This window comes from Mesoplodon bidens (genome assembly GCF_964165515.1).
Source record: "Mesoplodon bidens genome assembly, chromosome: 7".
In the NCBI taxonomy this organism is placed as follows: Eukaryota; Metazoa; Chordata; class Mammalia; order Artiodactyla; family Ziphiidae; genus Mesoplodon; species Mesoplodon bidens.
Window position 1 is genome coordinate 106,116,136 of NC_138164.1, and position 27,638 is coordinate 106,143,773.

Genomic DNA, 27,638 nt, shown 5'->3' on the forward strand with positions numbered 1-27,638 from the left:
TGCGTCGCGGACCCGGCCCATAGATTGGATCAGGCATTTCGGGGAGGGGCCTGGGTGTGGTTTTTCCTTTTTACGCCGCCCAGGAAAGGCTAACGTGCAGCCAGGTGCCCCGCTCTGGACCTTCCCCAACGCTGCCTGGCGGGCAAGTCTGCGCTGAGAGGCCGGACCTGGGAGGCAGGCCTTCCCTCAGCAAAGAGAGCAGCCCTCCCTCTTCATAGACCCACAGGCTTCTCCCAGGGATGGGGCTGCCTGCATCTGGGGCTCTTCTTCTGTCAGACCAGTTGTCACCTGGCCCTACTGGCCCCTCTCATCCCCTCTCCACCCCGAGCTCGGTTCTCTACATCCCCCCCCACCCCGAATTCTGGTTCTGGTTCAAGTGTCAGATGCCTTTATAGGAGAGCTGCTTGTGGGGTGGGGGTGAGGCAGAGGAGGTGCTTTTTCCTTATTGGTCAGGAGCTTCCGAAAGGGAGCGAACCGAACACGTCATCGTGTCCCTTTTGGCAGAGGCAAGTCAGTCCCTGGGGAAGTGGCCTTCTGCCCGACCTCTAGCACAGGGGCGCTTGGGGCTTTGGCATCCGTAGGGCACTAGGACCCGGCGTGGCTGAGGGACAGCCCGTGAGCCGCGTTCGCTCCCTCCCACCCTCCTGCTCCAGCTCTAGCTCCCGCTCCATTGTCTGGGAACTGCAGCCGCGGGGCGGGCGGGCCCGGGGATTGGCGGGCGGCGGGGACCCAGCCGGCCCGGTAGGGCTGGGAGATGCCGGGAGGACCCCGGCCACCTGAACCGCCCGCCTAGTCCCGGCCTTGCGTGGGAAGGATGAACGTCTGGATGGCGGGGCGCGTGGCAGCGGCTCCCCGGGGGCCCTGCGGCCCCTGGCTCTGCCTGCTGGTGGCCCTCGTCCTGGACGTCGTGAGAGGTCAGCGGCAGGGGAGGGGCGGGGCGGGGCGAGGGGCAGCCGGGCCCGAGCAGAGGCCGAGCGCGAGGGATGCTCGGGAGCCGGGAGCCCGCGAGTTCTGGGACTAAACCCCGAGCCGGGTCGCCCCGCAGCGTGCCCTGAGGGTTGGAGAGGTCTTACCCCAGGGATCTGGCCCCCAGCCTCGCGCCTCTGGCTTTCCTCACTTGCATAGCCTGGCCACTTCTTCCTGACCCAAGGCCAGCGGGGTCCCCGGGCTCTCACCGTCTTCCCCCCATCCTCGCCGTGTCCCCGCACCTTCCACGAGTTTCCCCTCCAGTCGCGACGTCTAACCTGCTGCCCCCTGTCCCGCACGCACCAGCTCCCTAATCTGCGGTACAGAGAGCTGTAGCCCCGTGGCTCCTAGCCTCCTTCCCTCAACCATCAACCCAGCCCCCACGGAACGGGAAGCAGCCCCTTTGCCCAGGACCTGCGAGATCCGCAGCCGCCTTCTCCCTGCCCCAAGGAGCTCTTTGACCTTGGAATTACTTCATCGGTGCCTTCCTGAGTATGGGGATCACTGGAGGAAGGGGCAGCGCCTCCCCTGTGCCCCTGCGTGGGAGACAGACTGCCCTTGTCGTGGGCTGAGGCTGCTAGGTGGATGATGCCACAGAGAGCGAGGCATTCTCTGCCCCCTCCCCCCACTAGAGAGCTGAGCTCTGAGTGATGCGAGTCCGTGGGAGTCAGGCCACAGAGCATGTTGTAATTATCCAGGCAGTGGAGTATGGAGTAGGAGAAGGACCAGAAGCCAGGGTCTGCCCCCAGGGAGCCATAGTCACTCACCTGTTACACTTGGGGGTGGGGGGCGCGGGGAGTGGAGCTTCTCAGCCACATGCTCCTTGCTGGGGAGGGTCCAGAAGGAGGTTGAAACCGTCAAGTCCCCCAGCCCAGCAGTGGGGCTGAGAGCGAACTGGCTCTAGGGCTGCTTTCAGCCACCTGCTCCCCTCCCCAGGGGACCCAGCAGGAGCCCTAATAACCCCTCACACAGAGAGAAGAGGAAAGCCTTGTCACATCTATTATGCAGCAGCAATAATCCCTCCTCCAGACAGCGCACCATAGTTTACAAAGCCCTCCCCTGTCCACTGTGTCACTAAATGCTCGCTCGTTCTACAGGTGAGGAAACTGAGGCTCCAGGATGTTACATGACTGACCCAAGCCTAATTGAGGAAGAGTTAGGACGTAAACACACGTCTCCAGGCTCCCAGAACATCCTCTCCAGGGATGGGGGATGCTGGGATGAGTAAGACATGGCCCCCAGCCGACAGACAGGAAGATGACTAATTCAGGGGTGCAGAAGACTGAGGGGACTGGTGGGAGGGCAAGCAATCAAGAGGGGCTTCCTGAAGAAGGAGGTGACAATGACTCTTGACCCTGAAGGAGGAGGGAGGCGCTGCCCAGCAGAGGAGGAGAGACCCACACTCTAGGGAATGAAGCCTACAGGGTGCACGGTGGAAAGCAGCCCAGGGTGGAGAGAGTTGGAGGGTGGAGAGACAGGGTGTGTAATGGTTGGTGCCTGGGCTCTGACTCCCAGCTCCATCACGTTCCTGCTGTGGGACCCCAGGAAAGTCCCTGAACCTCTCAGCTTCATTTTCTACAACCATAAAATGGGATTAATATTAATAGAACCTAGTTCTTAGAGCTACTACAAAACCCGAAAGAGTTAATACATGTAAAGTATTTAAAATAGTAGCCAACATATAGCTTGCTGTCAAAAAGTGTTAGCTATTATTTTTAGGGCTAACTAATAGTCAGTTGATACAAACCAAATATGGTCTTAGGGGTCCTTTGCCCTTCTGACTGTTGGTTGAATACTTTGACTCTCTCCCCAGGCTTATGGTTCCCGCCCCCCTCCCCCATCCTAGACTTGCACTCCAATACCCAGTTGGGATGGGGTAGAAAGGAGCAAGTTCGGGAAACCAGTGCAGAGTTGCCATGGTGATGATGCAGAGCGAGGGGGGATGGATGCCCAGCCAAGTCTGGCCAAGGATCCAGGGGCTGAGAAAGGGTCTCTACTTCTACAAAGCTCACCTCATCACCATCTTTTACTACATAGACCCTGTCTTGGGAGGTCTGTACCCCACAAATGCCTTGGTGTCAGAGGCAGGTAGATAGGGGGCAGGAATGGGGGAGGAGGAGACATTGAGAAGGTTCTGCTGGCCTGAGGAAGGCCTGGGTCTGTGGAAGGCAGAAGAAGGAATGACTCAGAAGCTGGCAGTCAGTCCTGGATGTAGATTCAAATCCTGGTCCCAGTTACCTCATCTGTGAAATGGGGAGACTCCCCCTGACACCCTGGGAAGATGGGACATTTACAACCCTTTTCTTCCACCATCGCCCACCACTGCTGTGCCCCGGGACAAAGCTGAGTTCAGCCCCTGCCTGCTCTAAAGCTGTCACTATCCCTCCCCCTTCTCCCTCTTCAGTGGACTGTGACCAGGACCCCCTGGACCCAGTCTACCTGCCGGCGGCCCTGGAGCTCCTGGATGCCCCCGAGCACTTCCGTGTGCAGCAGGTGGGCCACTATCCACCTGCCAACTCCTCTCTGGGCTCCCGATCTGAGACCTTTCTGCTCCTGCAGCCCTGGCCCAGGGCCCAGCCATTTCTCCGGGCCTCCTACCCACCCTTCGCCACTCAGCAGGTAAGGAGGGGCCACCAGAGTCTCCTGGGCTAACCGGACTCAGAGCCAAGGTCTGCTGTGTGTGGCTCAGCCCTAGCTGTGCTCCCCATTTTCCAGAAGGGGAAAAGGAGGCCCATAAAGGCTCTCTCCTGCCAGCCTGAGTTTTTGCTTCTCCCCACCCCTTGCTTTGTTGAGCACCCCCGTTCTCCCTCCAGGTGGTCCCCCCTCGGGTCACTGAGCCACACCAACGGCCAGTCCCTTGGGACGTGCGGGCCGTGTCAGTGGAAGTGGCTGTGACTCCAGCGGAGCCCCACGCCCGCGTCCTCTTCCATCTCAAAGGGCAGGATTGGCCCCCGGGGCCTGGCAGCCTGCCTTGTGCCCGGCTCCACGCCACACACCCTGCAGGCACTGCTCACCAAGCCTGCCGCTTCCAGGTGAGTGGGAGGGCCCCACCTGGGCTGGCCCTGCTGCTGTGTCCGCCAGAGGGTGGTCCCGGAGTAGGGAAGAGACGGCTCACCACTCCTGGGAGGTTTGGAGGTTATGGACCACCTAACTCCATTCCTGCTCTGCTGGCTTTTGCGGGTCCCTCTTATTTAGGACCCCCTTAAGGAGTTCAGTCCATTGCACGTGACTTTGGGCAAGTAACGTAACCTCTCTGAGGCTCAGTTTCCTCATCAGTAAAATGGGATAATAACAATTTTTACCGCATATTGAGTTGGAATAAAGAATAAATGAGATGGGTGCAAGAATAGCTTTTGGCACAATGCCTGGCACAAGAGCAGTCCCTCAGTGAGTGTTGTATTATTGTTAGCATTACCTTTATTATTGCAATTTCTGCTCTTTTGCAGTCTAAAACAGGATTCCACTGGAGAGAGGTGTTCTGTGGGCTGTGGGATTCTGAGAAGCCTGAGGATTCTGAGTGGTCATCAGGGCGGTCCTGGAGCATGATTAGGGGCAGGCGTTGGGGTTGGTTCCCTCTGGAATGAGACTGTTCCCAAAGGTAGAAGAACGGCCAGTGGACGCGTTCTGAGACCTAGCCTCAGTCGCGTTGCCAGTTGGCTATGTCACGTGGCATGCGCCTGTGGCCCGTGCTGGCCCTGCTCTCATGGACCCCTGCAGCTCTGGGTTTCCCGCCCTAGGTCCTGGGACTCCCCTCCCCCGCCACGCTGACCATGGCCGTTGTGTCTTTGCAGCCATCCCTGGGCGCCTGTGTAGTGGAGCTGGAGTTCCCCTCCCACTGGTTCTCCCAGGGCTCGGCCACACGGGCCGAGCTGGCCTACACACTGGAGCCGGCAGCCGAGGGCCCTGGGGGCTGCGGCCCCGGCGGGGAGGAGGACCCCGGAGAGCAGGCCCTCCCAGTGGGCGATGTGGAGCTGCGCCCCGCGGACCCCCCACAGTACCAAGAGGTGCCCCTGGATGAGGCAGTGACTCTGCGGGTGCCTGACATGCCCGTGCGGCCCGGCCAGCTCTTCAGTGCCACCCTCCTGCTTCAACACAATTTCACAGCCAGCGTCCTGACCCTGCGGTGAGCACCGGGCCCCTGGGGGCGGGTCAGAGGCCGGAACCTCTGCAGGAAGACTGCACAGGTACCTCTTCCTCTTGGGGTCTTTAGTGGAATCTTTGACCTCTGCAAAACATGGGTCCGCCATACCCACTCCAGGCCAAGCACTGTGATTGCCCTGGCAGCAGGCAGGACCCGGCGATTGGGCACAGCCCTGAACTTGGAATCAGAAGGAGGAAGCTCCCCTCCCCTGGCACTTCCCTGAGACTCCTTTGTCCAGTGGGCTAATAACGTTGCCCACAGGGCAGTTGCAGCTCCAGGGAGGGGAAATGGGAGAGGGCTTAAAAACTGGAAAGTGCAGTGCCTGGGAGTGGTTAATGCTCGGACGCCCGGCAGAGGTATTTGCCCTAGTCCCATTCATCTGCATCTTTTCCCTCTTGCCACCCTCACCATGGGTCCTTAGCCTTTGGACAGAGCTGGCTCATCCCTGTAGGAAGGCCCTCCTTTTGTGTCCCTTTCTTCAGGAAGTGCCCCACCCCCAGCCGTCCCCCACCCCAATCTTTTTTTTTTTTTTAATGTATTTATTTATTTTTGGCTGCGTTGGGTCTTCGTTGCTGCGCGCAGGCTTTCTCTAGTTGTGGCGAGCGGGGGCTTCTCTTCGTTGCGGTGCGCGGGCTTCTCATTGCGGTGGCTTCTCGTTGCGGAGCACAGACTCTAGGGGCGCGGGCTTCGGTAGTTGTGGTGCGTAGGCTCAGTAGTTGTGGCTCACGGGGCTCTAGAGCGCAGGCTCAGTAGTTGTGACACACGGGCTTAGTTGCTCCGTGGCACACGGGATCTTCCCAGACCAGGGCTCGAACCTGTGTCCCTGCATTGGCAGGCGGATTCTTAACCACTGCGCCGCCAGGGAAGTCCCCCCCACCCCAATCTTACTACTGCCAAGGATTTGCAGAGCGTGACTTGCCTATCCCATAATCGGGTTTGTGTGTGTCCCATCCCTGTGTCTCACAGGTGCCCGTCGCATCTCCCTGTCTCTCACGCCCTCCTCTCTCACTCGTATCATCGTTAGACATCTTAAAATATGTCAAGCCCTGTGTCTCCACTCTGGACCTTCAGAAAAGACCAAGGCCCCGTCCCCCTCTGGCACTAGGGACCCCTAGTGGTAGGGAAGGGGACTGGATGGGCATGGACTGGATTATATGCTCTGATGAAGGTACAAAGTGCTGCAGGGGCTGGGGTTAGGGGGCGTGGAGGCAGGGGAGATTCGTCCTGCCACAGGGAGAGCTTTCTAAAGGAAATGGTATCTGTGTTGCTGGAGTCTTGAAGAATGAGCAGGTGAAGAAAGGAGGGGCAGACCAGGCTGAAGGCACAGCCTGAGCAAAGGCTTAGAGGCACAAAGGGCACCGTGCTCGTGTACTTTGGGTGCAGCTAAAGCTACGAGTGTGTGGAGAGATGTCACAGCCAAAGAAGAAACTGGACCAGACCCCAGAGGGCCTCGGATGCCAGGCTAAGACTTGACCTTGTGGGCAGTGGGGAGTCATAAGTGGTCTTCGAATGGGGGAGAGCTGTGTGGCGGGACCTGCAACGAGATGAGGTCCTTCTGGGTCAGAGGATGGCGAGGAGGAGATTCAACCTGGAGTCCCTTATCTTCCCGCTCTGATCCAGTCCACACTTCAGCACCCCCCTGACACACTGGACCTGTGTCCCCTTCCCCAGGATCAAAGTAAAGAAGGGGCTGCATGTGACAGCTGCCCGCCCAGCCCAGCCAGCCCTCTGGACTGCCAAGCTGGACCGCTTCAAGGGCTCCAAGCATCATACCACGCTCATCACCTGCCACAAGGACAGGCCCGCGGGGCCAGACTCCAGGTGGGTACTTCCCTCCCACGAGGGGTAGAGCGGGGAGGGATGGTACTAGAGTGCTAGTGGGCAGATTTAGGGGGCCCGAGGGGAGGGGGCTGCCGGCCCCCATATTCCCATGTAGGCAGGCACAAGAGCAGACTCCTTCGAGGAAGCAGCACAAAGCAGATATATCTTTTGTTCATTCAGCTACTATTTATCCATCCCCAGGTACGTGCCAGGTACAGTTGAGTGTCTGTGAGTCTTATTCCAGGTGATGACAATCTATCCTGGCCACCCAGTCACAACCCTCACTGCTGCTACCCTGCCTCCCACTACCAGCAAATGGGTCCCTTTTTCCTGGCCATTAATATTCCCCCAAAAGCCCAGTTGCAGTTCTTAACACTTATGAACTCTTCTTATTCATGCCCTGAGTCTGGGTCAAGGCCATGCGCTTTGTAGCCCCTGTTTGAATCCTAGTTCTGACACTTTTTGGATAAATAACTTGGGCAAGCCAGTTAAGCACACCCCTGCCCTACCCCACCAGAACCTCTGTTTCCTCACTTGTGAAATGGGGATAATGATGCATCCCTTAGGGTTTGTGAAAATAAAGTACCACCCAGCAAGCATCTAGGCTGGTTCCTGGCACATAGTAGGTGCTCGATCAAAGGAAACCGTGAGGTTATTTATTATTCAAGGTGTCAAGTGCCAGTTCTGGGACTGGGAAGTGAATCTTCCTACTTGGTAGAAATTGACATTGGTGCTTCGTGCCACCCCAATGGCTGTGGGAGACAGAGGCCTGAGTGCAGGGGGCCCAGGAAGGCAGGAGAACCAGCAAGCATTCTAGGGGTTGGTAGAGTGGCTCCATGGATCTTGAGCGGATAAGAACTTGGGCTCTGGAGCCAGGATGCTTGGGTTTAATCCCAGCCCTACCACTTTTCGCTGTGTGACCTTGGGCAAGTTACATAACCTCCAGACCTCAGTTTCCTCATCTGTAAAATGGGGATCATCGTAGGACCTACCTCACAAATACAGGAAAGTGCTCACAACAGTGCCTGGCCGCTCTCAAGCACTCAGATTCTCTCTCTTCTGGCCAGCAGCCCCCTTGAACTGTCCGAGTTCCTGTGGGTGGACTTTTTGGTGGAGAATGGCACTAGTGGGGGCGTGGCGGTCACTCGCCCTGTCACATGGCAGCTGGAGTACCCAGGCCAGGCCCCCGAAGCAGAGAAGGACAAAATGGTGTGGGAGATCCTGGTGTCGGAGCGGGACATAAGAGCCCTCATCCCACTGGCCAAGGTAAGGGGTCCCCAGCTCTTCCCAGCCAGGCTGGGGGCCAAGTGAGGTGAAGAGCTCGGGGCTGAGCTCCTCCTGCACCCCCAGGCTGAGGAGCTGGTGAACACGGCGCCGTTGACTGGAGTGCCGCGGCACGTCCCTGTGCGCCTTGTCACCGTGGACAGTGGCGGAGCTCTGGTGGAGGTGACAGAGCACATCGGCTGCGAGTCAGCCAACACTCAGGTCCTGCAGGTGAGTGGCACGTATGCGTTTGTGTACGCGTGGCGCCCACAGCGTTCCTCCTTCCCCACTCAGGTCCCCAAGGGAACAGCTTCTTCTTGACACCAGTAACCTCATGAGGGGAACCACAGCTTTGGTCCCACCAACCCCCTCCAGAGTCAAGTGGGAGCTGTGCAACCCCCAAACCCCCAGCTTAGGCACTTTCACGTCCTTACTGCACTGGCAAATGAACTGATGTGGGAGAGTTAAGAGCGTGTACTTTATGGTGGGAAAGTTTTCATTTGAAACCCATCTTTGTTATCAGCTAGCTGCGTGATTGTGGACAAGTCTCAACTTCTCTGAGCCTCCGTTTCCTAAGCTTTAAAATGGGAATCTATTTTAGGGATGTTGTAAGAATTAAAAGCACTCTAAGACAGTATCCAGCAGAGAGCAGGGGCTGAACGGCAGCTACTGCTGTTATAATCATAATACAATATAATCATTATCGAATGGTAGAAGTAATGACAACTATTATTACTGGAGCCTCATAATGACCCATGAGGTTAAAAAAAAGGCAGGGCAACATTCCCCATTTTGAATTCCCCTAAGAGGGGAAGCCCAGAGCCTGCATTTCCTAAATTCTGGCCGCCTGAGTGGAGGTGTCTTTGGCTACCTGTGCCAGCACTCTGCCTCTGTGTAAGTGGTTCCTACCTGAGAGGGTTCACGGATGGATAGGTCTGCCTTGCCCTCAGCCTCTGCCTACCCACCCGTACCTGGTGGCTCCAGCACCAAAGCCAGAGGCCAGCACTAACGAGGAGCCAGAGTTGTGGATTCAAACCCTCCTCTGCCAGGAGAAAGATTTTCTCCTGTGCAAATAGCCGGTTCCCCCAACTGAGCCCCAGGTGAACTCAGGGAAGGGCCGTTCCTGCCAGGGGAATGGATCTTGGCCGCATGGGGAAATCTTAATCTGAGGACACGCATTACAGAAAAATACAGAATGAATTTCAACCGTACCCCTTTCTTATGGTATGGGGTCAAGGGATGCCCCTCGGTCCATACCTGTCCCGGGTGGCTGAGCCCACCCCGTCCTCTGCCCTCCCACAGGTGTCCGAGGCCTGTGACGCTGTGTTTGTGGCTGGCAAGGAGAGCCGGGGTGCTCGGGGGGTGCGGGTGGACTTCTGGTGGCGCCGGCTGCGGGCCTCGCTGCGGCTGACCGTGTGGGCCCCGCTGCTGCCCCTGCGCATCGAACTCACCGACACCACCCTCGAGCAGGTCCGAGGCTGGAGGGTACCTGGCCCAGCGGAAGGGTAGGTGGAGCCCTGGGGAAGCTGGCAGGCCTTGGCAAAGTCGCTCTGGGACTGAGGGTGCAGGGGACGCCGCCATAAGCCCGAGCTGGGGTCTGAAACACTGCCCCATTGCCTGCGGTTCCTTCTCCCCCTGCCCGCCCATCGTCACCCAGCTTCTGACCGCTGTTTGTGATTGCCGACCTCCACTCCTCCTTCCCTGCCTTATTTCTCTGTAGTACGTATCACTTTCTAACATACCACGTGATCTGATTAGTCTTGTTTGTGGTCTGACTACCCTCCACACTCCTCCCCTAGAATGTAAGCCCATGAAGGAAGGGATTTTGTCTATTTGGTTCCCTGCTGTGTCCTCAAAGCCTAAGATGGCACTCAGTAAATATTGAGGGGATCCCACCAGAGCGCAAGGACAAGGTGGCCTCAGGCCTCTGGAATCTGAGCTCCCAGGCCCTCCAGAGAGTGGGCACCATGGGTCTCCCCCATAAGAGAGGGTCTCGTCACGCATAGCCAGAGTTCCAATTAGGAGTAAGAGGAGGGCGAGAGCGGCTCGATGCATAGGCAAAGGCACCACTGGGGCGCGGCGCCGGCGGGTGGGAGGACCTGACTTGACCACCGAGGTGCGGCTGCGAGCGGGGCTTGGGGAACGTGCGCCCGCTAGGAGCCGGGGGCCTCCCTTGGGCGGGGCCCTCGGCCGGCTAGGGGCGGGGCCCGCGCTGACGCCCCGCCCCCGGGCCGCCGGTCCCCGCAGGGTGCTGGAGCCCGAGGCGGCAGGGGCGGAGGAGGCCGAGCGGCGCGTCCGCGGCTGCCGCCTGCAGTACCAGCGCGCCGGCGTGCGCTTCCTCGTCCCTTTCGCGGCCCACCCGCTGGACGGCGGCCGCCGCCTCACCCACCTGCTCGGCCCGGACTGGCTGCTGGACGTGTCCCACCTCGTGGCGCCGCATGCCCGCGTGCAGGACCCGAGTGTCGCCTCGCTGGAGGGAGGCCGCGTCCTGGTGGGCCGGGAGCCCGGTGTCACCTCCATCGAGGTGAGCAGACGGCCTGAAAAGGGTGTAGGTGGCTCCCATAATGTTAATGGGCAGGTGTGAAGAGTGTCGGGAGGCCCAGGGTGTACCTGGGGAGGTAGGAACCTAGGGGGGTTGGGGATTGGGCCAGAATAGGGCGGCCCGTGTAACGGGGGAAGTCCTCGAAGTATGAAGGGCTGGGGTTGGGTATGTGGGAGCCAGGTCTTGAGGTGCCAAGGGTAGGAAAGCAGCCTGTGCAGATGTTGGGAGCACAAACCAGATCCCTTTGTAAGGGTGCTGGGCTCTCAGAGGGCGGAGGCTGTCTGCGTACGAGCACCGCCCCCCACTTCCAACTCCCTCTCACCCTCAGGTGCGCTCCCCACTGTCTGACTCCATCCTGGGGGAGCAGGTGCTGGCTGTGACGGATGACAAGGTCTCGGTGCTGGAGCTGCGGGTGCAGCCAGTGATGGGCATCTCACTTGCCCTAAGCCGGGGCACTGCCCACCCCGGGGAGGTCACAGCCACGTGCTGGGCACAGTCAGCCCTTCCTGCCCCAAAGCAGGTGACAGCTGGGGGGTCAGGGGGCTGAGGTCAACATCTCCAGCTGGGGGTTGATAACAGGGGGATGGGAGGTACCTCCACCCTTCACCTTAGGGTTTTCAGGATGAGGAGTGACTCCCTGTAAGGTAGTGAGCTCTCTGTGGCTGGAGGTGATCAAGCAGTGGCTGGCTGGAGTGTGGCAGTGGGAGGTTATTAGATGGCTCTAAACTGAGGACCCTCCCGATGACTCACACCCCGGGGCCGAGTAGAAGGCAGGTGATTGACGCATGTCCCCTCTCTCCCTGTGTTTTGTCCCTCTGCCTGTGTCTGTTTTCTCTCTGGTCTCTCCTCCTCCGTGTGGCCTGTCTCTGTGGGAGTGGTCTCTGTGTGCATGCGTGCGTGCCCTCGCGTGTCTCTGCCTGTGTCTGTGTGCCCGACAGGAGGTGGCCCTCTCCCTATGGCTGTCCTTCTCTGACCACACCCTGGCCCCCGCTGAGCTCTACAACCACCGTGACCTGGGACTGTCCGTCTTGGCCGAGGAGCCCGGCGCTGTGCTGCCAGCCTATGAGCGGGGTGCCCAACTCGGGGTGGTGGTGAGTGGGGTGGGCGTCAAGGGGCTGCCCCTGCATGTGGCTCTGCACCCGCCTGAGCCCTGCCGCCGGGGCCGCCACCGTGTGCCCCTGGCCTCTGGCACCGCCTGGCTAGGGCTGCCCCCCGCTCCCACCCCAGCCCCTGCCCTCCCATCCAGCCCCGCTCAGGGCTCAGCGGCCCCAGAGGCCAGCGTGGGTGGAGAACGGCGGGCGGCAGGCAGTGGGGGGGGCAGCGGGGAGGGGAGGCGCAAGTTTGAGGAGGCAGAGGAGGAGGAGGCCCGGAAGGAGAAGGCAGAAGCTAGGGAGGAGGCGGAGGAAGACGAGGAGATGGTCCCCGCCCCACAGCGGGTCACCGAACTAGAGCTGGGCATGTACGCCCTGCTGGGCATCTTCTGTCTGGCCATCCTCATCTTCCTGGTCAACGGTGTGGTCTTCATGCTGCGCTACCAGCGCAAGGAGCCCCCCGACGGTGCTGGCGCCCCTGCCGCCCCCCAGCCCCACAACTGGGTCTGGCTGGGCACCGACCAGGAGGACCTGAGCCGCCAGCTGGACCGCCAGTCCCCTGGCCTGCCCAAGGGGGAGGGGGGCTGCCCCTGCGAGAGTGGGGGAGGAGGGGAGGCCCCGACCCTGGCCCAGGCCCCTGCCGGGGGCACCACCAGCTCCTCGAGCACCCTGGCCAGGAAGGAAGCCGGGGGGCGGCGGAAGCGAGTAGAGTTTGTGACGTTTGCGCCAGCACCCCCAGCCCAGCTGCCCGAGGAGTCCGGGGGGGCCCCTGCCGTGCAGTCCATCCTGGTGGCAGGCGAGGAGGACATCCGTTGGGTGTGTGAGGACATGGGGCTGAAGGACCCCGAGGAGCTGCGCAGCTACATGGAGCGGATCCGGGGCAGCTCCTGACCCTCCCCGGCCTGCCTGGCCTGGCGCCGTCCGCCTCTAGCCTGGGCAGCCTCCTGCTCATCCTCTGGTGCTTGTTGATGCGAGTCCCCTGCCTGGTCCCTCGCAAGGACTCCCACCCAGGCCCCCTCTGCCCTGCCCCTTGTCGTGGACCATGGTCGTGAGGAAGGGCTCATGGCCCATATTTATGAGAACCATTTCATCCTAATGTTGGGTACAGAATAAACTGAGAAGGAAACCCCAGCTGGGCCTGCGGCTGTCTGTTGGGGGAGAGAGGCAAGCGGGGAGTGGGAGCCGTGTTCAGCCACTGCCCCTCCTGGGACAGCTTTGGGAGGCTGGGCCCTGGGCCACCCTCTCATAGCGACTAGCGATCCCGATATACAGCAAGGCTGTGGCAGCCTGAATGCCGGCCAGCAGGAAGAAATAGAGGTCCATCCGGCATTTGTTGATGTTCCCTGGGGAAAGGAGGGGTTGGCATTCGGGTCAGGGCAGGGCTCCCCCAGCGCTGGCAGCTGAAGCCAAAGCGGGCAGTGGGTGAGGTCTGAAAACAAGGGCAGATAGCCCACTAGCATCGGGCTGCCCTAGGTGTCTCCTGTGGCATCTACAAGGCCCTGGTAGCTAGCTGTTCTTTCAGGGTCTTAAAACATAAGTACCACAGAGAGAGGTGACTCTTAGCCAGAAGGGCAGAGTTCCGGAAGCAGGAAGGTGCCTTGGAGGTCTGCTGAGTTCACTGATTCCTTTTGGACGGTTAGGGTACCTGAGGCTCAGGACAGGACCGTGCTGTGGGCGCTGGGCCAGGTTTGGGCGAGAGCCCTGTTCTGAGTCTAGCATGCCATTTCCATCTGCCTGGGGTCAAAGCACTTGGCAGTTGCCATCACCTTTCCAAGTCGCCCTCCACCCATGTCCCATTCCCGGGGAGGCCCCCCACACTCACCAAAATCCTCCGGGCAGTGCAGCCAGCCCCCCGGCAGTGACAGTAGTGCCACCAGGCTGGAGCCTAACAGCGAGCCCACCCCAGACAGGCAGAAGAAGATGCCCATCATGGCGCCCTGCATGGACCGCGGGGCCTCTGAGTACGCAAACTCCAGGCCTGCGGAGAGGGAGGAAGGACGACCCACGGGGCTGGTGGAGGAGCAGAGCCTGCTGGGCCACGGCCCTCCCCTCCCCCAGCCAGGCCTCCCTCCTGGCTTCCCCTGGGTGACCCCTTGCCTCTGCCCTGCTCATCCGCCCTGAACACCTCCACCTGGATGCTCCCACACTGCTCTGTCTCCCCTCTTCCCCCTCCTCCTGGGTCTCCCATTTCAGTGACAGAAGCCCCGTCCTCATCCTCTCTCTCTCCCACCCTCTCTACCCACCTTCAGCATCATCATCAAATCATTTTGATTCAACCTCAGAAATCTCCCAGTGTCTCCCCCGCCCCATTCCCTCTGCCCTGGGCCACATGGACAAAGGGAAGACAGAGAGGACCCCCTTTGCCCAGAGGCCTTGGAGAGGGCCTCATGGCGGAGAGGGCAGTTAGACTGGGAATTGAAGGGGAAATGGGAGTTCACTTCCAATCTGGGAAATGGGAAGGCAGAGGGAACAGCAACCGCAAAGTCACAGAGGGTGGGGGACATGGCACCAGGGGGACTGTGGGGGAAGGCGGTATGGGAAATGTCTTATTCACCTCTAATCCCCACTGCCTATCGCAGTGCCTGGCACAAACCAGTGCTGATAAGTCCCCACGGGGTGACTGCAGCCCCGCTCAGAAAACCCTGCCTTCCTCCATGCAGACAAGCTCCAGAGGCTGTGCCCGTGAGCCCTCTGACTTCGAGGCACCACCAGGCAGAGCCCCTCACCTATGCGAGAGCAGGGGAGGGGTCCAGGATACCTGGGATGCTGGCAAAAATCTCACTGATCCCGATGAGCAGGTACTGAGGGGTCTGCCACCAGATGGACAGTGGTGCTGCATAATATGTGTTCTGCCCAATCTGCTGGGACACCGTCTGGTTGTGACTGATGTACTCTAAACGCTCCATCTCCAGGACTCCTGGTGGTGGGGAGAGGGGCTACAGTCAGGCCCACTGCAGGCAGCTTAGCCCATGACAGAGCTTGGCATGTAGTGGGTATTCACTAAGCAGCCAGTCATCAACTAGGCAGCATGTAAGGAAAAGAACACTGGCCCTCCATCTCTTCCCTTTTTGCCTTGGCTGCTAGGAAGCTCAGAACTAGGTTTTGCACTCAATAACCGTAACAGCTCTCGTTAATTGAGAGCCTGTTATAGGCGAGGCATTTAATATGCATTCTTGTAAGTAAGAAAGAGAAATTTAGGTTAAGCAATCAGCCCTGGTAAGTGACTGGGGCTGTATTTGCACCCCAACGTGTCTGGTTTCAAAGCCAGCCCCATTCCCATGATATCACATGACTCCTCTACTGCAGCATCAAGTATTACAAAAGCGTTTCTAACCTGGCTTTCAAGTATAGTTTATCTCCTTCCCCTTCATTGCTTAGGAGACAGCTGTGCTCTAGTGGAATGAACACCAGATATGGACTTAGGTGACTTAGGTTCCAATCCTGGTCCTGCCACTGGCTAGCTGTGTGATCTTGGGCCAATCACTTAACCTCTCTGAGACCCAGTTCCCTTATGCAAGAAGTAGGAATAAAAATCCCAGGATTATTGTGAGGATGAAATAGGACAAAATGCACTAAAGCATGTAGCTGAAAAAGAATCTAGTTTGGTTTTCATACTTGCAAGACAATACTACTTATTGAGCTTTAATTCCTCTGGCTCCTACTTGTGTTCCAGGCATGGTGCTGGGTGCTTTACCGACTTCATCTTGTTTAATCCTCACAACAGTCCTGCTAGACCACATTCCGTGAGGGTAGAGCCTGGCCTCTGCACAGGGTCTGAATGAGTCACTCTCCCCATTTTAAAGATGAAGCTCAAAGACACTGAGTAACTTCAGGATCATTAAGTCACAAAGTGAAAAGGGCTGAGGTTTGTGCAGTAGCATGCAAGGCTTCTTTACCAGAGCTTCTTTCTTATGAGTGGCTTCCAATCCTTTTGAAATGGAAGAGGGAAGAGCATAAATAATAGATACTTTTTGAAAAATGTCCCCCAACTGCTAAATGGCTGTGTGTCTTTGGAAAATGCATTCAACACATTTTTTGAGCACCCATGTGCATCATTCATAGTGAATAAAAAAGAAAAAAATCCCCTGCCTTCAGAAAGCTTACATCCCCCTAGGGAAAATCTTTTTTCCTCTCTTGGCCTGAGTTTCCTCATCTGTCAAAATGAGGGGAGGCTGGACTCAAGGAGGAGGGTCTCTTTCAGCTCACATCTTCCAGAAGCCAAGACTGGCACCCACGGGTGGAGGGTGTACTTGGCCCAGGCCCACAGCTTCAGCATCAGCCCCTGGTGGATCCAGCCTCCCCCCCAGCCCCAGACAAAGGCCAGACAAAGGCCAGCCCCCTCCCCAAGGCCCTCCACTGAGACCGACATACCTGCCACAATGACCGAGGTGAAACCAAAGAACATCCCCAGCGCCATCTTCTGCAGAGCCGAGGGAAGCAGCTTGCAGCGCAGCAGTAAAGGATCGAGCAGGTGGTCCTTCACAGGCACCAGGATCAGCAACACCACGACATTGGCCAGGAGGAGCCAGGCTTCTGGGATCTGGGAAAGAAGGAACCAAGAGAGGCAGGTTAGCAGAGCGGAAGGAGCTCTGGGCTGGAGTCCGGAGACCTGGACTCCATCCAGACTGTCCCTGGGTGACCCAGAGTCAGTCCTTTCCCCTCCTCTGAATACACACTCCTCGGCTGTGTAACTAGGGGATGGATTAGATCAGGGATGGCAAATAGGTTCCTTTGACTTCTGTCAGTTGGTAGTGGCTGCCTGGAATGTTCATGAGCTCAGCATGAAAGAATGCCATGATCGATTAATGATGTCTGCCATGGGCAAGGAAAGGAGGTCTAGTAGCAGATAGGTCATTTATCTGCCAGCTCTGAAGATCTTTGATTTTAAGAGTCTCTGAAATGCCAAGGAACTGGTTTGGAAAGTCCTGGTGAAAGGCAGAGATCTGAGCATCCAGGAGTCCCACAGAGGGAGGGAGCAAGGTAGAGTTGAGAATGCCCCAAATGTGTCTGATCTGAGGGCCTGGTGCAAACTGGGCAGTGAGGCCCGCATCAGAGCAGCAGGGGGTGGGAGTGAAGCTGACCTGAAGTCTTGTATGCACTTGAGCCTTTTGGCAGGATGTCTGGGCCTCCAGGTGCGTTTCCTGTATCCTGAGGATGCCATGCCGCTGGAGGACGGGAGTGTGGCGGCAGCTTCGTTTCCTCCTTTTCTTAGAGGAAGCCCCCAGCCCGGCCTGAAGTGGGGGCTGATCACACGTGTGTCTCTCACCTTGTAGCCACCGCTCTGGGCCCTCAGAGCCGCAGATCTGTTGGCAGGGTAGTCTGGGAAGATGTCCGGGATTTGGAGGTGAAGACCTTGCAGGACGTAGGTGGACTGCATCTGCCGAGAGAGCTGGAGGTGAGGCTGGAACAGAGATGGCCCCCTCACCTCCATCCCAGGATGCTCCCTGCTCCAAGGCAGGCATTCCTCCGCAGTAGCACAGGGCAGCTGGGCAGTTGTCCCCTCGCCCAGCTTCAGGGGGCAAGTGACCTTCCCACCCTCCTCCCTCCCCGGGAGTTTCCTTTGCTCTGTTCCCAGGCCTGAGGGCTGTGAGTGCAGCTTTGCTCCAGAGCCCAGGCCCAGCTGGTCTGGCTCACATTCTTGTCTCCAGGGCCTGGCACGGAGTAAGCGTGGATAAACATTTGTTGACACAGGCAAGATAATGCATGGCTGTCCCCGCAGGGAGTGCTCATCTGACACTGAGGCCAAGCTGAGCCCCACAGGTTGACACAACTGGGGACTGTGTAGGCACTGACCCACCAGAATGGCCCTGGACAGCAGCAGGGGCAGGCTTCAGGGGTCCCCGCCATACCGGCCGTTATCCCATTAGTTGCTGTATGAGGGAGGGGGCTCTGGGAGAATCCTGCAGGAGGGCCTGGGGTCAGAGGAGGGCACTTGGGTTGCTCAGGGCAGCAGCTGTATGCGGACTGGTATGGAAGGATGTCAGTATTCTGACAACTGGTACGACTAGGGATCAACCATGCACACACATGTCCTATCATAGACACCTTCTGCCTCTGTGCCACCCCCAAGTAGCAGGCTGGCCCTGCATGACCCTCACCCCCTGCAGCTCGCAACAAGGTTCCTGCAGAGCATGTGTGGGAGGCAGTGACCTTGTGGACTGGGGATTAGAGGCTGGGGTTAGGCTGCTGCCCACCCTCCACACACCCGCACACACATTCACTGCAGTAACCTTCCCCTTGGGGAGCGGGCGGGAAGCAGCGGTTTTCAAACCTGGCTGAGCGTCAGCATCATCTGAGAAGTTTATTACACTAGAGACTCCTCCAGCAATTCTCTTTCAGTAGTCTGCGGTGGGACCTGGGAATCTGTATTTTTTAAAAGCTCTGCAGGGGATTCTGAGGCGCGGTCAGGGTGGGGAACCACTGTTGCAAAACACTCGAGGGACTGAGCTTGCCCCTAACTTGCTGTGGGGCCTCGGGCAACTGACACACCTTCTCTGGACCTCCGTTGCCAAGCCGGAGAATCTGAATGCTGCAGAACTGTTAGAGCCTCTAGTCTAACAGGAAACTGAGGCCCGGAGAGATGGGGTGACTTATTCAGTCACTGGGCCTCAGGCCCGTCTCCAGAGTTCCTTGTGCTCTACCACCCAGAGTGTAATTACTGGGACGGCTTAGCGCCAGGCACCACCCCAGCTGCTACGTGGCAGCAATTCACTTTGTGAGTCGCCCCCCCACCCTTTCCACATACCCTGAGCATCTACCGTGAGAGATGAGACCAGTGAGGGGCCTGGGGAGCCAGTCCCCCCAGAGAGAAAGGGCAGGGGTGCTGACCTGGAAGTATACCATCCAGTAGGGCACCAAGGTCACCATGACGGGCAAGATCTTCACCAGCACCTGGAAGTTGGCGATGTCCTCCTGGGGGGAAGGGCCAGGCTGGGGAGACCTCTGGTCAGGCAGCAGCTGGGCACCTCGAGGGTCTCTGAGGGGCCATAGAGGCAGCAGATAAAATGGCTGCTACCGTCACCACCACCATGGCCGCCTTCCCACCTCCCCCATCACCCCCTACTTTAATCCCACTCCCCTATCACCAGCTATCGCAGACATCATCTCAGAAATCGCCACCCTCATGTCCTCCACTCCACCATCGGCATCCCTTTCACCGTCATCACCATCATCACCAATGCCAGCATGCCTATCATCGCCATAAATACGGTCATCACCATCACCAAAGCCATCCCCTCCATGGAGTTCTCATTCTATGACCGTTATTTTTTCTGTGCTGGCACTGCCACTGTCAATACTATCACTGTCATCCCTGTGGCAGAGTTGGCGATCAAGACCCATTCCATCCTAGAGCTGTGGCCTCTCGGGTCCTGGGGGACGTAAGACCAGAGGCTGTGACGAGCAGAGTCTTGGGGGATTTTTTGGCTTGTAGGGTTGATGTGCCATGGGAACCAGGGAAGCCCCAGTCCGTGCCTGACTCAGAGAGAGAGGCTGTCACAATTTGAGACACCCCAGTCCCCCCAGCGCGCTCTCCAAGTCCATCCTCCTCAACAGGCGACATGGGAGCCCTCTCCCTACAGAACAAGGGATGGAGAGGAAGGGGTGGAGGGAACATTGTTAGGAGACAGGAAAGATCAACCTTTACCCTTTACCCTTTGCCCTTTGTCCTGAGAGGCTTCTAATCCCTACTTGCCCAAGAGCCTTGCCTCATCCTTTGAGATTCCAAAAGGGACGATACCGGTGTGGTGTGACAGCCACCATCAGCTTCTCCCCTACCCAGTTTGTGATGTTGCTCTTCCACTAACAGGTGGATTTTAGCTGCCCTGCCCTTGAATCTGAGCTGGGCTGTGGCTGTACTGACCAACAGAATGAGGAGGCAGTGATGCTTTGGGACTCCAAACCTCCAAAAGGCCTTCAAGGGACCGACAGCTTCCACTTCTTGCCCTCTGGAACATTCCCTCTTGGAATGCTCCCTCCTCTCGCAGCCCAGACACCTTGCCGGGAGAGGCTCCAGCCACCTGGGGGGCAAGGCCACACGAAGCGGAGCCGAGGTGTCCTCGTTGACAGCCAACATCGACTGCCGGCCAGGAAAGTGAGCCGTCTTGGATGTTCTAGCCCTCTCAAGTCCTCAGTGACTGCAGCCCCCCGTGATATCATAAGAAGCAGGACTGTCCAGCTGAGCCCAGTTATCCACAGGATTTTGAGGGGTAAAAAAAAGGTGGTTGCTTAAGCCACTACGTTCTGGGGTAGTTAGTTAGGCAGCAATGGACCATTCAAACAAAACCTTACAGCGATGCACCAGGTTGGGGAAAAGCATGTTCTATACCTTTTCCATCTAGATCCCACTGACAGGAGCTGTAACTGGGTCCAAGGTCTGGAGACAGGTTTGCTTAGCATAAGTAGTCAATTAACTCAGGGAAGAGAGGGGCAAAAGGAAGCCATTGTACACATGCAAGGCCATTCAGAACCTTCCTCCCTTGAATGCCAGCTAATGGGAAAGGGAGCCCGTTTGGCTGACATCTTAGCCTTTCTTATACTTAATATCCAGGTAGCGTAGACTGCTATCCCGACAACCTTCACTGGTAGATCATCTTCGTAACCACCACTCTACTGCCATGGTTATCACCATTGCCAGCGTTTATCTTCATTGTCGCTAATTACACCATCATCCCTATCTTTATCACCAGCGTCACTGTCAAGACCACTAACATCCTCATACTTTCTACAGTTAGTCCACTGCCAATACCACCACCATCACCCTGACCTCTGTCAACATCCTCAGTCATGGCTGGCAGCTCTAGCCCACTGGGGAGCTGGTCATCATAAAGGGCTACCACTGGAGCTGATCCAGAATGCCTTTAAACTGGATCATGTGGCCCCTTCACCCAGAGCCCTCCCCTTACCTGGCAGAGTGTCGGCGCCACCACCTGGGACAGCAGTTTTGGAGAGCAAGTTTGAGCATGGAGGACACTTGGCTGCCTGTGGGGGGCTTGGTAATGAAGCTGGGGGTGGCGAAGAGGAAGATGAAGAAGGCCAGGCCCACACAGCCCACGATGATGCTGTAGCCCAGCAGGAAGTTGATGTTCTGTTGGATAAAAGCCACCACCAGCAAGGACAGCACGGCACCCACATTAATGCTCCAATAAAACCAGTTGAAGAAGCGGCGGTTGGCATGGCGTCCAAGATCCATCACCTGCCAGGCAAGGGTGAGAGTGAGGGCCAAGGAGGTGTGAGGGCACCCTGCCGTGTGCCTGTACCCCCTCTCCCACAGAGACACTTCTTGGATCAGTGGGTGGGTGTTCTGGCACTTTCCTCATCCTGATCACTAAATAGATGCTCAATAATATTTGTTGAATGAATGAATAAACCCTTTTCTTGGGCGTCACCTGTTAATGATCAGGACATTTTGACACAGCTGTTTCTTCCTGCCCTTGGCACACATTGCTTTTTCTTTTTCTTTTTTTTTTTTGCGGTACGCGGGCCTCTCACTGTTGTGGCCTCTCCCGTTGCGGAGCACAGGCTCCGGACGCGCAGGCTCAGCGGCCATGGCTCACGGGCCCAGCCACTCCGCGGCATGTGGGATCTTCCCAGACTGGGGCACGAACCCGTGTCCCCTGCATCGGCAGGCGGACTCTCAATCACTGCACCACCACAGAAGCCCACACATTGCTTTTTTATTGTCACTAACTAGTACACACAACAGATGTCTCTGGTGCCACTTTGTTCATTTCTAGCTGATTTATCCCTTTGTCTTTGAGTAATCCATACTGTGCATCAGCTTCATAGTCAGAAAAAAGCCAGTCAAGGTCTCAGGTCTGTTCCACATTATTAAATATGATTTGTGCAGATTACTGAAAGAACAGTTAGAAGTCTAATTGAAAATTTCCTCTGCAGTTTGAAGATGCAAATGGAGTTTTCCATTGTGCTCCCACCACAACTTGCCTCCCAGTCAGACAAAGTTGGCATAATCAGGGAAAGCAGAAGTGGTCCCAGACACGGCCCCAAGAGCGGGTTCTGGCCTGGTGAAAAAAAAAAAATTTGGGCCCCCCAGCAAGGGCAGTAGGGCTGAAAATCTTTACCCAGGATTTGGATCAATCTGCAACAGCCAGGCCCCAGGCCCCCTTCCGGTCTGCTGGCTTGGATCAACTGCACTGGCTGCCCATACCTCTCCTAGACCCTGGTCCCAGATTCTGACTCAGCAGGTCTGGGTCAGGGCCCGGGCATCTGTACTTTTTAAAAGCAGTGATGTCTGGAGGTCACCTCTCTAGATAAATGATTCTGTACCCCATCACCATTTCAGTAACTCCCCAAATCTCAGAATCCATTATTCTCCTTCCACCCAGAGATACATATATCCATTAGTTAAGATTTTATCAAGCTTTAATTTCTGTAGTTGCATTAGGAAAAAGGTAACCAGGTAGTTTGTTCATTTTCCAAGTGTAAAATTTTAGTCCACACAGGTGCGCTTAAAACTGCATCCCCTTGGAGATTCTGAGGGGTCCTCTTGGGGATGAGGAGGGAGGGGCCTGTCCACTCACTGAGAATTCTCACTCACTGAAAATCCTTGCTGTAGACTTTCGAGCAGAAAATTGAATAAGTCCCATTATGAGCAGGCACTCCATTTATTAATTGGATATAAATGAATATGACAATTGCAACTCTAAGGGGAAGACCAGGCAGCCCATTCAGGATATAAATGAGCTCTCCCAAAATGAGCAGCCACTTTGTCGAGAATGATGGATGGCCCTTTCTGAAATCAGCAAGTGTGTTAAACACTCAGGTCCTGGGTATGGCTGTCTGCCAGATGGTGCCACCCCCTCCCACCTGCACTCCCCATCTGACTGCCCCCCCCCCCGAATTCTGCAGCAGCCCCCTCACTGCTCTGGTGTGCCCACTCGAGTTACCCCCATCCACTGCCTACCCTGTAACCAGAGCCATTTTAAAGAACTCAAACCTAATCTAATGATGTCCATCCCTGCCTCAAATCATTTTAGTGTTTCTGAACTGTCCTAGGGATCAGGCCAGACCCCCAGGCAGCCTTCCAGCCTGGCCTGGCCCCACCCAGAGTCCATGCTACCTAGTGGCCAAGCCTCTGAGAGACCAATTCTGCCACTAAGAGGAGGGACAGACAGGAGGCAGTAGATGGCTGAGGCCCTCTGGAGGTCAATGGAGTCAAGGGCACCTGTGGGTGGAGTGGGATGTCAATGAAAGAGCAGAATTAAGGGAAGATGAGAGATTCTCACTGGCAGATATTGGGGGTCTCCTGGTCTGCAGGAAGGTCAGTGGTGGCTGAGAAATGGACAGGGCTGTCCTGGGGGCACTGACTCCCCCATCATCAAAGGAATCCAAACAGGCTGGATGAGTCACTCCTTGGTAAGGACTCTGGAGATTGTGTTGGATGCTGGATTGTGGATGCCACTGGATGCAATATTCCTTCCAAAATGTCCCCTTTCTGATTGTAATACATGCAATTAAAGAACATTTTAAAGCAATTAGGACAAAAGTACAACTAGTCCAGTGGCACCTGATCACACTACTGTCAGAATTTTTTCCAGTTTCCCCCTTTTGTTGACACCTGCTCTTTTCACATGGCTGTACTCATATTCTGTATTCAATTTTGCATTGCTTTTGCTCATTAACACTGTATGTGGTTTTGCTCAAGTCACGTTACATATTTTAAAAAATTACTGTCTAATAGCCCACTGAGTAGAGCTATCAAAATATAGCCATGACATATATGACACAGTATTTACTCATTCATTTAACAAATATCTACTGAATTTCTCCTATGTGCCGTGTTCTGTCCAAAAGGGTACAGAAAAAGGCGCAGAGGTTAAGATATTGGCCCGAGTGCCTCTGGCTGGTGAGTGGCAGAGATGGGATCTGAGCACGTGGGCCTGACTCAACCTCTGGCACAGCTGGCAGGAAGAGGCTCCCGCCTGCCTCTAGATCCGTACAACACACAGAGATGGGGCCCAAGGTGTGGGGCCTGAAGTGCAGCTACCCTTACCCTGCTCTTCGACCTGCTGTCTATGAGGCCTCAGCCAGGCTGATAAACGTCCTGAAACTTCAGTGTCCTACTCCGTAAAATGGACATAAAAATACTACCTACCTTCTAAGTAGTTAAGAGGATGAAATGAGTTAAAACACTGAAAGTGGCGCATAGTCCAAGGCCAACCATGGTTATCACTATTGTTGCCATCGTTTTTGTTGTAGGGGTCCGCACCCCCAAACCCCCAACCCCACAGCTTCTTTCAAATAAAGAAACTGGGCCCGGAGAGGGGTCACGCTGGCTGGCAGCCAGGGCCTCTTGACTCCCGGGTCCATCGCTTTCCCTCCGCACGCCCCGGGCCTCCCGACGGGGCGGGCCCTCTTGCTACTCACCTGGTCGGCACCGAAGGAGGTGAGGTTGCTCCTGACGGAGCTGGCGGCCAGGGCGAGCAGCAGCAACACCGCGTAGAGGGTGGGGGCGCAGTAGGGGGTGGGCGAGGTGTGCAGGCAGCCGGGCGAGGGGCAGGCGGGCCCCAGCGGGAGGGAGAGCATCTCGCCGCAGAAGGAGCTGCGGCCGTCGGGGAAGGCGGTAGCGGCCAGCAGGCCGGAGGCGGCCAGGTAGAGCAGCAGGCTGAGCGCGATGGCGCGGTAGCGGCCCAGGTATACGTCGGCCAGCCAGCCGCCCACGGGCGCCAGCAGGTAGGAGGCGCCCAGGAAGACCAGCGCGGCGCGGGACGCCTGCTCGCCCGCCCAGTGGAAGTCGGCGCTGTTCAGGTAGAGCACCAGGTTGCCCGCGACGCCGAAGAAGGCGGCGCGCTCCAGCATCTCCACGAGCAGCACCGCGGCCGCCGCCGCCCGCCACCACCGTCGGGGCTCCCGCGGCCTGCGCTCCAGCAGCGGCCGGCGCTCCCCGGACTCTCGCGGCTCCACTCGGGCGCGCGACCCGGGCATCCTGGGTCCCCGCTGCGCTTCTCAGACCCCGCCCTGTCCGCAGCCCTCCGGCCCTCCCCCGCGGCCTCCCTCTTCTCGTCTCCTCCCTTCCCTCCTTTCTCACCCCTTTTGGTCCCCGTCCCTCTCCCTTTTCCCCTCTGCTCCCCTGTCCCCTCTCCCTGTCTTTCTCGCCCCCTGGGGCCTCTGGGGCTACCCGGATTCTACTTCCCGTTCTTAACAGTTGTCCCCTCCCCTGGTGACACCTGGCCCACACTCCGGAGACAAGGGTCCTCCCACCGCCCCGCTGTCTCCTCCACCTCCTCCCCTTCCCGAGACTGCCTCCCCTGCCGCCCCTCCCAGGCCCTCTCCCTTCGGGCTCAGCCTCTGTCCAGCTCTCTGCTCCTTGAGAAACTCTGGGAGCCCCTAGCTTCCCCTTTCGCTGCTTCTGTGACCAGGCTGCTGCATCACATGGTGTTCTGGGGTGTTTAGGAGAAGCGAAAGTCTGGGTCACAGGAACCCTGCCAGGCCAGCTTTCTAAAAACCTCCCTCCCCGCCCCCATTACCGCCCCCCCCCACCCACCAGCTCTGCCTACTTTTCCATCTTTCACTTTCGTTTCTCTCCTGGATCCCACTTCTGCTGCATCCTCTTCCAGTCACAAACCAAAGCTAGAGTGATAAGACCGGAAACGCCAGATGCATCATTTGGTTCTACCCGCCCACTTCGTGGATCCGGAGACTGAGGCCCAGTGGAGGCGGGGAAGGGAGGTCCGGGGATGACTGGTTCATGGTGGCTGAACTAGGGGTAAACCACTGCTCGGGCTCCTGAGAGACACAGGAAGCTCTCAAATGCAATTCAGATTGTGCAAATGCTATCATGAGGAAGGAAGTGGGGGCACCTTCAAGAAGCTTGTGGCGCCATAGAGGGCCCACAAGTAAGTCGAGATTGAGAGAGGCTGACCTCAGACTAAATCAAAATCAGGCCTTAGCCCTCCCCTCCTCAGAGCTCTGCAGTGCACTTGGGTTAAGGGCCAGCCTTCACCCTGACCTAAAAGCCCCACGGCATCTGGTCCCTGTCCTCCTCCAACATCACGCAGCCCCACGTCCACTCAGGTCCAGCCACACTGACCTACTTTCTCTGTTCCTCTCACATACTGAGCCCCTTCCTGCTTCAGGACCTTGGTCTCTGCTGTTACCTCTGCCAGAACTGCTTTTCCTCCACATCTTGGCATGGGTGGCCTTTTCTCTTTATTTAGATTTCAGCTGGAATGTCTCCTCTCCATGGAGACCTTCCCTGGTATCTTATCTAAGCAGTTGCCTACTGGATTCTCAGCATCCTCTCTCTGTTTTAATGTCTTCGGAGCACATAATACTTGTTCAATTACCAGTTATCACCTCCAGTGGAATAGAAGTGTCATTGGATCAAGGAACTTGTTGAACTTTTTTTTAAGACTATATTTTTTTAGAGCAGTTTTAGGTTTATAAGAATATCAGGAGGATGGTACAGAGATTTCTCATACGCACCCCGCCCTGCCCCACACATGCATAGCCTCCCCCCTTATCAACATCACTCACCAGAATAGATACTTTTTTTTTTTTTTTTTTTACCAAGGGTGAATCTACATTGACACATCATAATCACCCGAAGTCCATAGCTACCTTAGTGTTCATTCTTGGTGTTGTATGTTCTGTGGGTTCGGACGAATGTATAATGACATGTATCCATCATTACAGTATCATACAGAGTATTTTCACTGCCTTAAAATTCCTCTGTGCTTTGCCTATTCATTCCCCCACCCTCCCATCCCCCGGCAACCACTGATCTTTTTATTGTCTCCATAGTTTTGCCTTTTCCAGAATGTCATAGAGTTGGAATCATAAAGTACGTAGCCTTTTCAGATTGGCTTCTTTTGCTTAGGATTATACATTCAAGATGCCTCTATGCCTTTTCATGGCTTGATAGCTCATTTCTTTTTAGCACTGAATAATACTCCATTGTCTGATAGACCACAGTTTATTTATCTATTCACCTACTGAAGGATACCTTGGTTGCTCCCAAGGTTTGGCAATTATGAATAAAGCTGCTATAAACATCTGTGTGCAGGTTTTTGTGTGGACGTGCGTTTTCAGATCCTTTGGGTAAATATCAGGGAGTGTGATTGCTGGATCAGATGTCCAGCTGTTCCAGCACTATTTGTAGAAGAGGTTTGTGTAACTTTTCACTGTTTTAACCTAATGACTGCCCAGTGCTTGGCAAATAGTAGGTGCTCAATAAACTTTTGGTTGAATAAATAAATGAAAGACTATCCCAAGCCAAGATTTGTAAGAATAGCATCAGGAAGGCTAAAAGCTAAAATAAATGGAGTCTTGCAAAAGCTGTAGATACCACCAAAATCTGGGTTGTTAAAATTTTCTATCGGGTAAGAAGCCAAGCTGTGATGGATGGGACAAGCCCATGCAAGGGCAGGGGTAATGCAGGGTGATGGAGAGACAGCAGAGCTCTCCACCCTGGATTCTGTTTCAGTCACGTCAGTCAGGGACAGTGCTGTGGATGAGGTGGGCAGAGACTGGAGTCTCCCAGTCCCTCCCAGATACTTGGACTAATCTGCCTCTACCTCTAATTGGTAGAAGCTCAGGATCACGAGGGCGTGGTGACGAACTGCACATCTCATTTAGACTCCACTCTGCCCTCTCTTGACAAGGTCACTAAGGTGGCAGAGGTGACAAATGCCATCCCAGAGAGCTGGGCCTTGCCAATGAGAGTGGTGACCTGCCACCAGTGACCTTTATGGGGTGGTGAACGAAAGGAAAGGTCCTAATAACAATGTAGCCAGCGGAGATAAACCAGGAGAGGAAAGCAGCCAAAAAAATAATAAGTGCAGTTTCTTCCTTGTTA

The 27,638-nt window shown here is 56.4% G+C and overlaps 2 protein-coding genes across 3 annotated transcripts; one reads left to right on the forward strand and one right to left on the reverse strand.

Annotated features, from left to right (window-relative positions):
- Positions 1-536: 536 nt before the first annotated feature.
- On the forward strand, positions 537-12,949 carry TMEM132A (transmembrane protein 132A). 2 transcript variants are annotated; one of them, XM_081240358.1, is made up of 11 exons: positions 537-914; positions 3,371-3,585; positions 3,780-3,998; positions 4,758-5,089; positions 6,779-6,928; positions 7,996-8,194; positions 8,279-8,422; positions 9,494-9,696; positions 10,439-10,715; positions 11,062-11,253; positions 11,672-12,949. In XM_081240358.1, the coding sequence occupies exons 1-11, from the start codon at positions 815-817 to the stop codon at positions 12,713-12,715; spliced, it is 3,075 nt and encodes a 1,024-aa protein (XP_081096484.1). In that variant the 5' UTR covers positions 537-814; the 3' UTR covers positions 12,716-12,949. The 2 variants fall into 2 exon arrangements, with proteins under 2 accessions (XP_081096484.1, XP_081096485.1); XM_081240359.1 differs by having other exon boundaries at positions 540-914; positions 7,999-8,194; positions 11,672-12,948.
- A 58-nt stretch (positions 12,950-13,007) lies between these two features.
- On the reverse strand, positions 13,008-24,766 carry SLC15A3 (solute carrier family 15 member 3; the record flags this gene model as incomplete). The annotated part of the gene is made up of 8 exons (XM_081240360.1): positions 13,008-13,167; positions 13,647-13,802; positions 14,583-14,741; positions 16,196-16,364; positions 17,091-17,201; positions 18,653-18,800; positions 20,728-21,017; positions 24,209-24,766. 8 exons carry the CDS (start codon positions 24,764-24,766, stop codon positions 13,013-13,015), a joined length of 1,746 nt encoding a protein of 581 aa, XP_081096486.1. The 3' UTR covers positions 13,008-13,012.
- Positions 24,767-27,638: the final 2,872 nt, after the last annotated feature.